Source organism: Trematomus bernacchii, unplaced genomic scaffold (genome assembly GCF_902827165.1).
Source record: "Trematomus bernacchii unplaced genomic scaffold, fTreBer1.1, whole genome shotgun sequence".
In the NCBI taxonomy this organism is placed as follows: domain Eukaryota; kingdom Metazoa; phylum Chordata; class Actinopteri; order Perciformes; family Nototheniidae; genus Trematomus; species Trematomus bernacchii.
This window is the reverse complement of record NW_022987705.1, coordinates 2,535,035-2,546,615: the sequence shown is the minus strand read 5'-3', so window position 1 is coordinate 2,546,615 and position 11,581 is coordinate 2,535,035. Positions and strand designations below refer to the sequence as shown.

The 11,581-nt window shown below is 40.0% G+C and overlaps 1 protein-coding gene across 1 annotated transcript; it reads left to right on the top strand.

Annotated features, from left to right (window-relative positions):
* Positions 1-1,274: 1,274 nt before the first annotated feature.
* On the top strand, positions 1,275-10,808 carry dnajc18 (DnaJ (Hsp40) homolog, subfamily C, member 18). Its single transcript, XM_034140392.1, has 8 exons — positions 1,275-1,758; positions 2,650-2,818; positions 3,608-3,753; positions 4,732-4,938; positions 5,865-5,980; positions 7,258-7,367; positions 7,486-7,658; positions 9,151-10,808. The coding sequence occupies exons 1-8, from the start codon at positions 1,632-1,634 to the stop codon at positions 9,273-9,275; spliced, it is 1,173 nt and encodes a 390-aa protein (XP_033996283.1). The 5' UTR covers positions 1,275-1,631; the 3' UTR covers positions 9,276-10,808.
* The last annotated feature ends 773 nt before the right edge of the window (positions 10,809-11,581 follow it).

Here is an 11,581-nt window from a genome sequence, read left to right as displayed (position 1 = left end):
GAACTTGAATTATTTTTATTTTTTATTTACATTTGTAGTTTGATTTGTCTTGTTTTATACATTTTATAAATAGGCTTCCTTTGATTGTTTCATTTTTTTCATTCTGTTATTTATTACCACTGCTTTTAATTTTTATATTGATTTATTGTATGCAGAGATGCCCTTCTAAGGTTTGAATCCTTGTGTTTATTTTTATTTTTTTGGTTGTACTGATGTACAGAAAATGTTCAATAGTGTGAATGAATATAATCTCAGTGAAAAGCAACTTTCAGGCTGCCTAAGCATGATAGCATGGTTTTCAAATGTAAATGAATCGGACTCAAAGAAAATCGTGTGTCGCACTTACGTTAAACAGGAAACATTGTACTCTGGTTATATTTACTGCTGATATTATTATTGTTACAATTTAGCTTATGGTTATTTTCCTTCCTCTGTTTCTGGTTCTTGTATGGTCTACATGCATATTTCAACAAACAAATATAATGGATTTTATCTTGCAACATTTTTTATTACCTATGGAAATATGTTTTGGCATTTGACTTCCTAAATGATACACACATTGTAAGCATGCCCTATGGGACAAAATCACATTTTTTTACTCTTGAATAAAATATGCATGAACAAAAATGTGTTGAATGGTTTCTAATTTACTGATGCAATTTGTACTTCTACGAATCTTAAATTATGTAAATTGTGAACCAAGCAAGAATATTTACACTTTAAATTGACTTGTGCATTAGTATCTTAAATGTAATATAATAACCTAGACTGCCTTTCATGTCAATCACCAGTTTTTCAGAGGTATCCATTCGCTAAATATGCAGTTTTGTTGGTTGATTGTAGCAGTTAATTAAACGTTTAAAAATATCCATTACATCTCTGTTGTCATTGCATTGTCCCATGACAATCAAAGGCAGGCAATAAGCCACTGAATGGATAAATAAATACATATAAAACACCAATAATAATAATCTTAGGTCTGTTTTGTGTATCATATTCCATGCACCACAACCAATGATGGGGTTTACGTATTTAAATGAAAGACCATGAATGCTGCATCAGCATCAGCTACACCTGCTAATGTTACTCAACTCTCTGGGTTTTTTAAACCAAGTACCGTTAGTTAATAGATGGGTGAAGCGTGAAGGAGCGGTATATAAACACTATATGTCTATACCATATTATTAACTGATAACCAAGTAAATGACATTTAAAGTCAATATAAGGGCGGATTTATACAGATTTCACAGATTTACGCCACAGGATATGACGTCTTGCCTCCACCTCTTGTCCATCACAGCTCAGTGGGTCCAGAGTTACATTTAACAGGGTGGCCTGCTAAACAGCGCTTAATAAAAACAGACAGCAAAACAGTGCATTTGTTACCTTTATCTTTTAAAATAATGGCCCAGCTGCAGGCCTGTTTGCAGCCGAACAACAGCCGTCTGCAGACCGGATAGTGCGGAGGACTTCTGAGTGACTGCACCTCGTTACGCAGCTGCCTGACACCAAAGCTAATCGGCTATCTCTCGTTAGCTGCAGCGGGTCGCTTTACCATATGATATTGACTCTCAGTGCACAGGGACAGACCTCTAGAGACAGCGATTGGATCAGCAGAATAATACGTTGCAATGGACAAAGAAGAAGCAGACCGGCTGATAGAGAAGGCGAAGCTGTGTTTACGGTCAGGACGGAAAGATCGGGCTCTGCAGCTGCTCTATGAAGCCCAGAATATTTACCCCAGCACCCGGGCCAGAGGTAAAATTAGCTGACGCACATTCTGCAATAGCACACTGACTAGCTAACATGGCTCAATGTGCTAACTTACCCCGAGGATTAACTGTACAAACATTATTTAACATAATTCAAGATGGGTGCACTGAACTACTATTTTTAGAGGCTGTCTTGCTTCAATACATAGTCCTTGTAGGCTGCCTGCTAAAATGCTCCCTCCCCCCCTCTCTGTGAACACACTGTTGGGCAATGTTAAAATCTGACTGCGAGTGCGACTCATGTTGTTTATCTTGCCTAATAGCTTTTCAGTAATGGCATCATAGCCAGCATATTAATGCTTTCGTAGAATTCCTGGATCTCTTTGTACACAATGTTCATGAGGCAGTTAAATGCCAACTTGTTCCATTGGACAAGTGTTCCACTTGTGGTGCAAGTAGGGAAAGGCTTTTGATATACAGTGCAAAGGAAATATATCTAAATGGATCCATTTGTATTTCTTCAAAAGCCGGAAATCAGTGGGGAAACATGAGCACATGCCTAAACACACAGCAGAAGGAACCAGGGATGATTTGAATATGAAAATGATGTGAATAATTAAGTTGGCCACCACCAGATTGTAATCACTAAAGGGAGATTTTGGGAGCAATGTGACAACCCCCCTCCACCACTATGAAGAACAGTGTTTCATTAGAGTAACAGAAGTAGTCAAAGAGTATTTTGTTCTGGAGTCTTGTGGTGGCCAAATGCCTAACTCGGTTACTTAATGTTGGTTTTCCTTTTTAAACTGTCATCCATCTGTATACTGTACATTTTGGTTGGCAACCTGTATTTTCTGCTTTAAGCTTTCTCAGCCATCTTTCTCCATTCCCATCTGATCTGTCAGCTGACATCAGACACTGTGTTTTTGTTCCATAGTGCTAATAGACGCCATAGTGAGGAATGGAGGCACCGCTGCTCCACAATCAAACCACGTTCCCCCGCCAGCCGGCTGGAGAGACGAGGACCTAAGAGACGAGGAACCAAGTCATGCGAGTGTTGATGACAAGAAGAGCTACAGCGAGGACCAGCGCCAGGGCGTTCTCAGGTAAACTGTGGCTCAAAACGGTTTTTAGACAGACTAACCACATTAATTGTTCCTATCACTTTGGCTGTGTTACATGAAGCACCTATGTTTTAAAGGTCCCCTATTATACTGTTTTTCATCAATATATTATAGGTCTCAGATATATACAAAACATGTCTCTGAAGTGTTTGGCTCCAAACACCAAACAGATCATTGCAGCATCCCATAATCCCCTCTGTTTCAGCCCTGTTTCAAAAGTGCTGATTCTCTGTCTGTTACTTTAGATGAAAATAAGGAGCCACTCCCCACACCCCTCTGAAAGATATTTGGTTAAAAAGAACACTATGGTGCTCTAGGAGGAGATTCAGGTGATAAGGTGTGGGGGGGGTTACCTTGGTTGCTGATTGGCTAATGGTTACACAAGCCAAAAAATCATTATGACATCATAAAGTGGCCAAAATCTGATCAGGTTTTTTCTAGAAATGGATCAGGACAAAAAGTGAGCAAATCTTTTTTCCTGAAACTTTCAGAATCTCTTTACACAGAGGGGACATGTGTTTATGTATGGAGGCGTGTGGCGCAGTGGATAGAGGCTTGGTGTTGGGATCACAGGTTCAAACCCCACTGCAGTCAGCATGTCGTTGTGTCCCTGAGACACTTCACCCCAAATTGCTCCTGTGGGGATTGTCCACAGTATTGAGTATGTAAGTCGCTTTGGATAAAAGCGTCTAACAAGTAACATGTAATGTATAAAAGACATGAAAAAGTGGATTTTGCATAATAGGTGACCTTTACATTTTTTTATTGCAGGATAAAGAATTGCAAGGACTTTTATGAAATTCTCGGTGTTACCAAAAATGCCAGTGATGAGGATTTGAAGAAGGCGTACAGGAAGCTGGCCCTCAAATTTCACCCCGACAAGAACTTTGCTCCAGGAGCTACGGATGCTTTCAAAGGTATGAGTTTTGACAGATGAGAAAGCAGGGATTGTTTTCTGTGGGATTGGTGACTATGACTTTGTATGTGCCTTTTTTTTTTTTTTAAGTATTTTGACCATGTTGCTGGACAGTACTTTGACATAATGAGCCTTTATTTATCCCACAAAATATATATATTTTAATTTAGAGGTCAAGGTCAGTTCAAAAACTACTGCCTCGCTTGTAGTTGTTTACACATTACACTACAGGCAGGGCAGCAGCTTGAGGCTGGGTGACACCGTTTTACTGGTTGGTTTTAGTTTAGAAAGTCTTTGTTAAGCTGTTTGTATATATTCAGGGCTGCCGTTTTAAAACGGTGTGGGATCGGGATGGGGAGGAGAAAGAAAAAAAAACAGATGAGACACACAGATTAAACACCCTTAACATCAGGTCCCTCTCTGCAGAAATATGGCATAGATACATCTGTTCTTTCTTACACGATAAGTTTGGGTTTATTCCTTGTTTTTTATGAATAAGGCTCTCTTTTTTTCACTTCTCTTCTATGATAGCAAGCAATATTTGTTTCAAGTCACTTGTGAGGATGTTCATGATTATCCTGATAAAGAAGGTTTACAGCCAAAGTGTTTTTTTATCCCGATCCACAATAAAATCCTATTTTCTCCAAGCCCTACTCATAACTCAGTCAAATCTAAACACACATTCATGAAACACAATTTGAGACATTTATTTTTTAAGTAATAAACTCAGTAGTAATTGTCTTTACATACTGTACATGGTTTCATTTTGCAAATCAGAACTGCCAATTAATAATTCAGCATCCATGAAGGTCAATGAGGTTCCCACCTGTAGTTAAATAATATCAGGGCAACATTATACTTCCGGTTTACTACTATGGGACATTATACTATGGGATTTCTCACAGTTGTATTTTTTGTTTCTATGTTGCTGTGGGCTGAATGAATGCTAAAACCAAATGTTTCCCTCTCTTTCCGGCAGCAATAGGCAACGCATATGCAGTGCTGAGCAATCCAGAGAAGAGGCAGCAGTACGATCAATACGGAGATCAATCTGCTGCTTCCAGCGCACCCCAACCCTCCAGCCACAGTCGCCATGGATACTACCGAAGCTTCAACAGAGACTTCGAGGCCGACATTTCCCCCGAGGAACTCTTCAACATTTTCTTTGGGGGAAGATTTCCCACAGGTGAGAAGGAGGGAACGATTTTGAAAAAGAAATCTAATTTAGGATTGTTTTGACTGATGCTGCACACTACTAGAGGGATGATTATTTTCCTAATTTTCAATGAAAATGTGCTCTCTTATTATGCATTTTGGGGTTTTCCATTTCCTGTAGATTTGTGTGCATGTGACTATCTCTGAAACGCCTCTATTGGATTCCTTTGTTTACTTCTATAACATAGTGACGTCACTATGTAACACTCGCATTCTATTGGCTAGCGCTCTGACACATTGTACGTGATAGGTTAAGGGGCGGGACATCAACAGAGGTTGAACAATTAAAACAGAGCCGGCCAGCTAACCAATCTGAGCAGACTGGGCTCTGGTTTCAGACAGAGGGTGAAAAGAGGTGCTGCAACACAGGCAGTATGAGAAAAATAAAGAGCTTTTTGAACATTAAAGCATGGAGACATCTCACAGGAGAGACACTACATACAGATATGATGCTGAAATAAACATACAAAGCCCTTTAAACCTGTAGAATTAGAGTTGTTGGCCATGAAATCTATGTAGCACTATATATATATTCTAAAACACATTTCACCTTTCACAAATATTTTGCCTCCTGCAATCTGAATAATACATTTTCGATGTTGATAACATTCAGATTAATTGTTCTTACCTATGTTTGAAAAGTTGTGTGTAATGGTAAATGGACTGTACTTACAGTATAGTGCTTGATCAGGTCATTTTCGACCCCTCAAAGCACTTTAAATACTACGAGTCATTCACACATTCACACCTCATTCATGCAGAGCAGTATCACTTGCTGTAGGGAAGCTAACATTCAAGTTTTTCGTCTGACACATTGTTCTGTCAACAGTTTAGGACTGTGATCCACTGTCTTTTGATAAATGTAAATGCTGTAAAACTGCACGTGTCTCTCTACAGGAAATATCCACATGTACACCAACCAGGGCGCCTCCTACTCTCAGTTCTATCAGCCTCGTCGTCGACGTGCTTTTGAGAGGCGCGAGGAGGTGGTGGTGGAGGAGAACCAGAGTCAGGTCAGTGACTCACAAGATAGAAAGACTAACCACAGCAAGCTCTTCTTGGGAATATCCTAATTATTAACATGCACGGGAAAAAATTGCACTTTTGGGAGATCCATTTTAACATGGCTGGTGACAGATTCCTATAATGATTGATTTCATGTCTTTCATTTATTTTCTTCATCACGGAAGTGCCTCAAAGACATACGTTCTGTGCTGGCGTGAATCAGTGCAGCCTACATGCAGTATTAGGCCCCGGCTCCACGAGGACAAATACGGCAAAACGCATCGGAGTAACGCAAATGCAACCGCAAAAAACCTCCCGTCCCCACGCAATATACACCGGATTGTGTCAAGCTCCACGAGACGGCTCCGTTTACATCCAAACGCTGGAAAAGCTGCAGTACATATGCCGAACCTGTACGTGGCGCTGTAACTTCCTCCACAAAAGCAGCGAAGAAGAATGGTTGTCATGGCTGCACTTCTGTGTATTCTCCGCGGTGGGGGCCGACAGAACCGGGCAGAGTTTTTCGCCGGTCAGCGTGTGTTAAAGTTTAAATCTTCCGGACAAAATTATAAAAGTGCCGGTCAAAGGTCTTCATTGTTATTTATTGAGCTTTAAAACAAATGAATAACGACGATATAATGATATATAATCATACACGGAGCCTGTCTCTTTTCCTCTCTTCTGACAGCGTCAGTGTCTGTCTCATGCAGCAGCTGATCCTGTAATGAGTGACCCGACAGTAAAAATGAACATATTTATAACTAGTTTAGGTAGTTTGAGAGGTAATTAAAATAGCTAAGGGTAATGATCTGACTTGAAGTGTGTGTTTTGCTCCCGCTGCATCACAGCGGCAGGAGCTGCGTCTCCGTCCTGTCAGATTAGACTTCACTCGCGTTTATGTCCATATCGAGATAAAGATAAATAATCTGAATTCAAGGAGGAGCTCCTGTAGATGTTGCACAAAGAACTGTAGCATGGTCAGTAGCGACTGAAGCACGATAGCAACCCTGCGGGGGAGAGGCAGGGAGAGGCGGGGCTATGAAAACGAATGACCGTATAGGCGACTCCACGGCCCCGTTGGACCCCCCCAGAGCGCTCCGTTCCCAGATCTATCCACCTTTGGACCCGTTGTCGTTTGCGGGGTCTGTTTCTACGTTTCCCTTACGGCGTCGTCGAGCTTAGAGGGCTATACGCATGAGAAATATGCGGATTCAACCCGTTTTCGTCCTCGTGGAGCCGGGGCCTTATATGCTTTGTAATCTCTGCTGATTTTATCTTCCCACAGAACACCTTCACAGCGCTGCTGCAGCTCCTCCCTGTGCTGGTGCTAATCCTCATATCAGTGTTTACTCAGATGATGGCCACTAACCCGTCCTACAGTCTCTTCTATAAGCCGTGAGTGTGCCACAGCATTGACCTTACTACAGTGACACTTCACCAGATCCCTGGGATACTCCACGGTTCACACCATAGTTTTTACTGGACACATTTTAATCCTGTGTTTTGGTTTCAGGGCCATCGGGCTGGTGGTCTCCAGGGAAACGCAGCACATGGGCGTGCCGTACTACGTGGACAAAAGTTTTGAGAAAGAGTACAGAGGAGCGGCGCTGGATGAAATAGAGAAAACTATCGAGAACGACTATATCGAGCACCTGCAGAACAGCTGCTGGAAAGAGAAACAGCAGAGTAAGCGAGCTACTCATCATGACTTTGATTAAAGTAGATTTAATATCAAGTGTTTTTATATTGTCTCCTGCTATTGTAAGCACTTGCATATATCTTAAAGTTGGTCACTGTTAAAGGAAGTGTGTGCAACACTTGGGAAATATGCTTATTCGCTTTAAGAGCCGCAGCCAGAAGCTCCTGCAGTCTCGCTGGTTGCCCAGCAACTGGTCCTACCTAAGAAATAGTCAAGCACATAGACCCCCCCCCAAGAAAAGCGAATTATACTTCATTTATTGTACTGTTCTAAAACAAACAAGTTACAGACTGAACCACACAATTTTTTTCCCACTAACGTTGAGTGGAAAACCCCTGTACTGTACGTACACTCTTAACTGTGCATGACTGCATTTCATTAACTTAAAATGCATATTTCATACCTCATTAATAACCACATTTATACCAACTTTTGGGCAGCATACTAAAGAAAATTACAGCTTAAGTTGAACCAAAACGAGCAATAAATGCTAGCCCAATCAGTTGTTAGATGTCTGTCTTAGGTAGATTTGGTTACCCAAACGCGGCAGGGAAGCAACACTGAACATTCAAAAAGCATAATTTAATTTGTATATAGATGGTACCGTGTTAAAGGTGGGGTAGGTAATTTTGGAGAAACCAGCTCGAGTGCGCTAAAATTTGAAAATACACAACCGGAAAAAATCTGCCACTTCCTTACAGAGCCCCTCCTCCAACACACACGAACGCGCACATGACCAATGAGGGCACGAGATAAGTTTGTGCACAGATGGAAGGCTGACAGGCAGGTAGGCCATCCAGTTATTTTAGCCGGGCCGGCTAAAATGATTGGTCGTGCTTTTTACAGTACTACGGCTTCCTCAGATGATATTTTTTTTTATGGATTTTTTGTCAAAGCACTTCAGATATTCATTGCTATCGGGATGTTAAGAGCATTCCATGGAATATAACAGAAAGTGTATCTCGAGCCGGTTTCTCAAACTTACCTACCCCACCTTTAACTATATATCTTTAAACGTTATAGTTATGAAATGAAAAGGACACTGACTAACAAGAAGTGGTTGTTGTTAGCGCTGCATCACTTTGATTCATAGGATGTGACTTTCTAACATCTGGACAGAGCCAGGCCCTTTCCAAGACTTTATAATAATAATAATACTACATGTGATTTATATAGCGCTTTTCCTGGTTCTCAAAGCACTTTACAAGCAAGTAAAGAAAGAAAATAACAACAAAAGTAAAAAGCTAGGTGGAATAAGGACAAGGGGTTAGTGGATTAGGAGTTGAAGGCAAGAGTGAAAAGGTGAGTTTTGATTAATTGATTTATGCTAAGCTACGCTAACTGGCTGCTGATTGAATTATATTTAACATACTGACATGAGAATAGTTTTGATCTTTTCATCTAACTCTCTGCCAGAAAGAAAGTTATTATAAATGCTAGTCATACATCTTTCTTTTGCGATCCCGTTCTCCTTCTCAGAATCCGACCTGGCGAACCTCGGGCAGCTGTACCGAGACGAGCGGTTAAAGCAGAAGGCGGAGTCGATGAGGCTGGACAACTGTGACAAACTCCATCGATTGGTCGGGCATCAGAGAGCCAATTGAGGACTGTTTGAGAGGAGAACGTGTTTCTTTGCAGACTTTACAATAACACATTTTATCCAAATGTGTGATTTTAATCTGGCCACTTTGTAAAGAAACCTCTTTTAGGTACAGCGCAGTCGGTGGGAGATTATGCCACTGGAAACAATGTGCCTTCTCTCCTCTTTGATGGTAGAAAATAAGAGTTGCATCAGGTGCAAACTCACTGCGGCAGTGTGATGATGTCTCGGAGCCTTTAAACTTTCTTATAGAAATGGCATGACGCACATATGGGAGTCTCCTTTTGGGGTTATGAAGGCAGTAGTATGTTCACACGTACATGTTTTATTTGTTTAGGTTTACTTGTATTTATTTTGTTGAATGTTTTTGTGTCCTGTCCTTTAGAAGTATTTATTTATTAGTTAATAGAGTGAATGTTACTTGAGCATCTTGGCTAATCTGTTTTCTATAGGAAGTTCAACAACTTAAATAATACTGTAGTCTTTGGACAAATCTGAGAGCTTCTTTACTGTAAAGGAAAGGACTTGTGAGTCTTATCTAGGCGATTTGAACTAAATCAATAGGCACAGTAGAGTCAAACATTTATCACTAGCACATTTATCTGATTGTGTTATCTTAAAAAGATGTCCTTGCCAAAATAAATAGCTTCCTGCTCCCTGCAGTTCTGCTTGCATTGGTCATTAAGCTTCAGGTATTCAGGAAGTTTCAGTATTTCAGGTGAGGTTAAAGGGTGACTGTTATGAAAAAAGAGGGCCATGTTTTGAAGAATACATTTTGATTTGATTGGATACAGGAAGCTCAATATCTGTAGATAAGCTGGGCTTAAATGTCATGCAATACCTCCATTTCCTAAAACCGTGCACAAGCGTAAATACTTCTGTTCTCAGACAAACATCCGGCCCATATTTTATAAATATTTTATAAATTCTGCACCTTTTAATTTATACAGATGTTTTATAAAGAAGAATCGTTTTGTTTAAAAAAAAATGTAATCTTAAATCTAAGAACCGTTGAAATCATGTTTTGAAATTCTACTAATTATCTGTGGACATTAATCGGCTTTCTTCCACAGCTAGGAATCAGAATTTGTCAGATCTTGTCATAAGTAGGATGCTAACTTTTAGGAGTTGTTTCTTAAATTCTTTATTATCCCAATTACATATGATTCAAACCCTATACAGACATTAACACTTGTTTCTGTTCACCGGCCAAACTGCCTTAGCTGTTACTTTACAAAATATTCAGGTTTATTTCAAGCACTTTTAAGTTCATATTTGATCCTGTGTTCCCTATTGTTGCTGTTGCATGAAACCCTTGTGAGTCTTTTATTAGTTGCATATTTATTTTTATTGTGAACACATCTTAATGACAGCTGACACACTAAATGATAATTTGTTAGAATATTCAGGTCCACACAGTAACTCACAAACATGTAAAACCTTTGCCCTGACACGCGGAGGTCAGGTCTATTAGGAGGAACACTAAATAAATCAGTTTTAGGACAAATATACCTGACAATTAAAGATGTAATCAGAATATATTTTGACCTGTCTGATTTGTTCATTTGTATTTATTTACTCTGCTTGTGACACATATCTGTATGTACAACATATTGATGGATTTCGATACTTAGTGATTATTGTTTAATATCAGCCAAGACTGTAAATGATCTTATAAGAATCAGAGTGATTTGTTTCAAGGTGATCAGGCAGTGAGGGTCAACATGAAATAATCCGGTTATTTATACACATAATATATAAAAACCTGAACTAAACCTATGAACTACTGCATCTGGAATCACACCTACAGGTATAAAGCAAGTCCAAAATAAAACGTTTCTGTATATTCATTACAAATAGTTCCCCTCGAACTTCCTTTACTTACTGCATGTACAACTAATATAACTTAACCATGGCCAAGGCCAAATACACCTGGGTTTAATGGAACCCTATTATGCTAATCAGGTTCATATTTGTCTCTACTGTGACATGTCTCCATGCTTTAATGTTCAAAAAGCTCTTTATGTTTCTCATACTGCCTGTGCTGCAGCACCTCTTTTCACCCTCTGTCTGAAACCAGAGCCCAGTCTGCTCTGATTGGTTAGCTGGCTGGCTCTGTTGTGATTCATGTCCCGCCCCTTAGCCTATCAATGTGTTGGAGAGTTAGCCAATAGAAGCGTGAGTGTTACGGAGTGATGTCAATACGTTGGGAGATAAACTGTTTAGCCTTTGCAGACCATATACATGCACAAAAACCATAACACTCTACAGGGAAGGGAAAACCCCAAAAGCATCATAGGGCAGGGTGTC

Coding starts and splice junctions, on each gene's coding strand:
- dnajc18 (XM_034140392.1), top strand. CDS start 1,632: ATGGACAAAGAAGAAGCAGACCGGCTGATAGAGAAGGCGAAGCTGTGT. Junction 1,759..2,649: donor CCCCAGCACCCGGGCCAGAG/GTAAAATTAGCT, acceptor TTTGTTCCATAG/TGCTAATAGACGCCATAGTG. Junction 2,819..3,607: donor CAGCGCCAGGGCGTTCTCAG/GTAAACTGTGGC, acceptor TTTTTATTGCAG/GATAAAGAATTGCAAGGACT.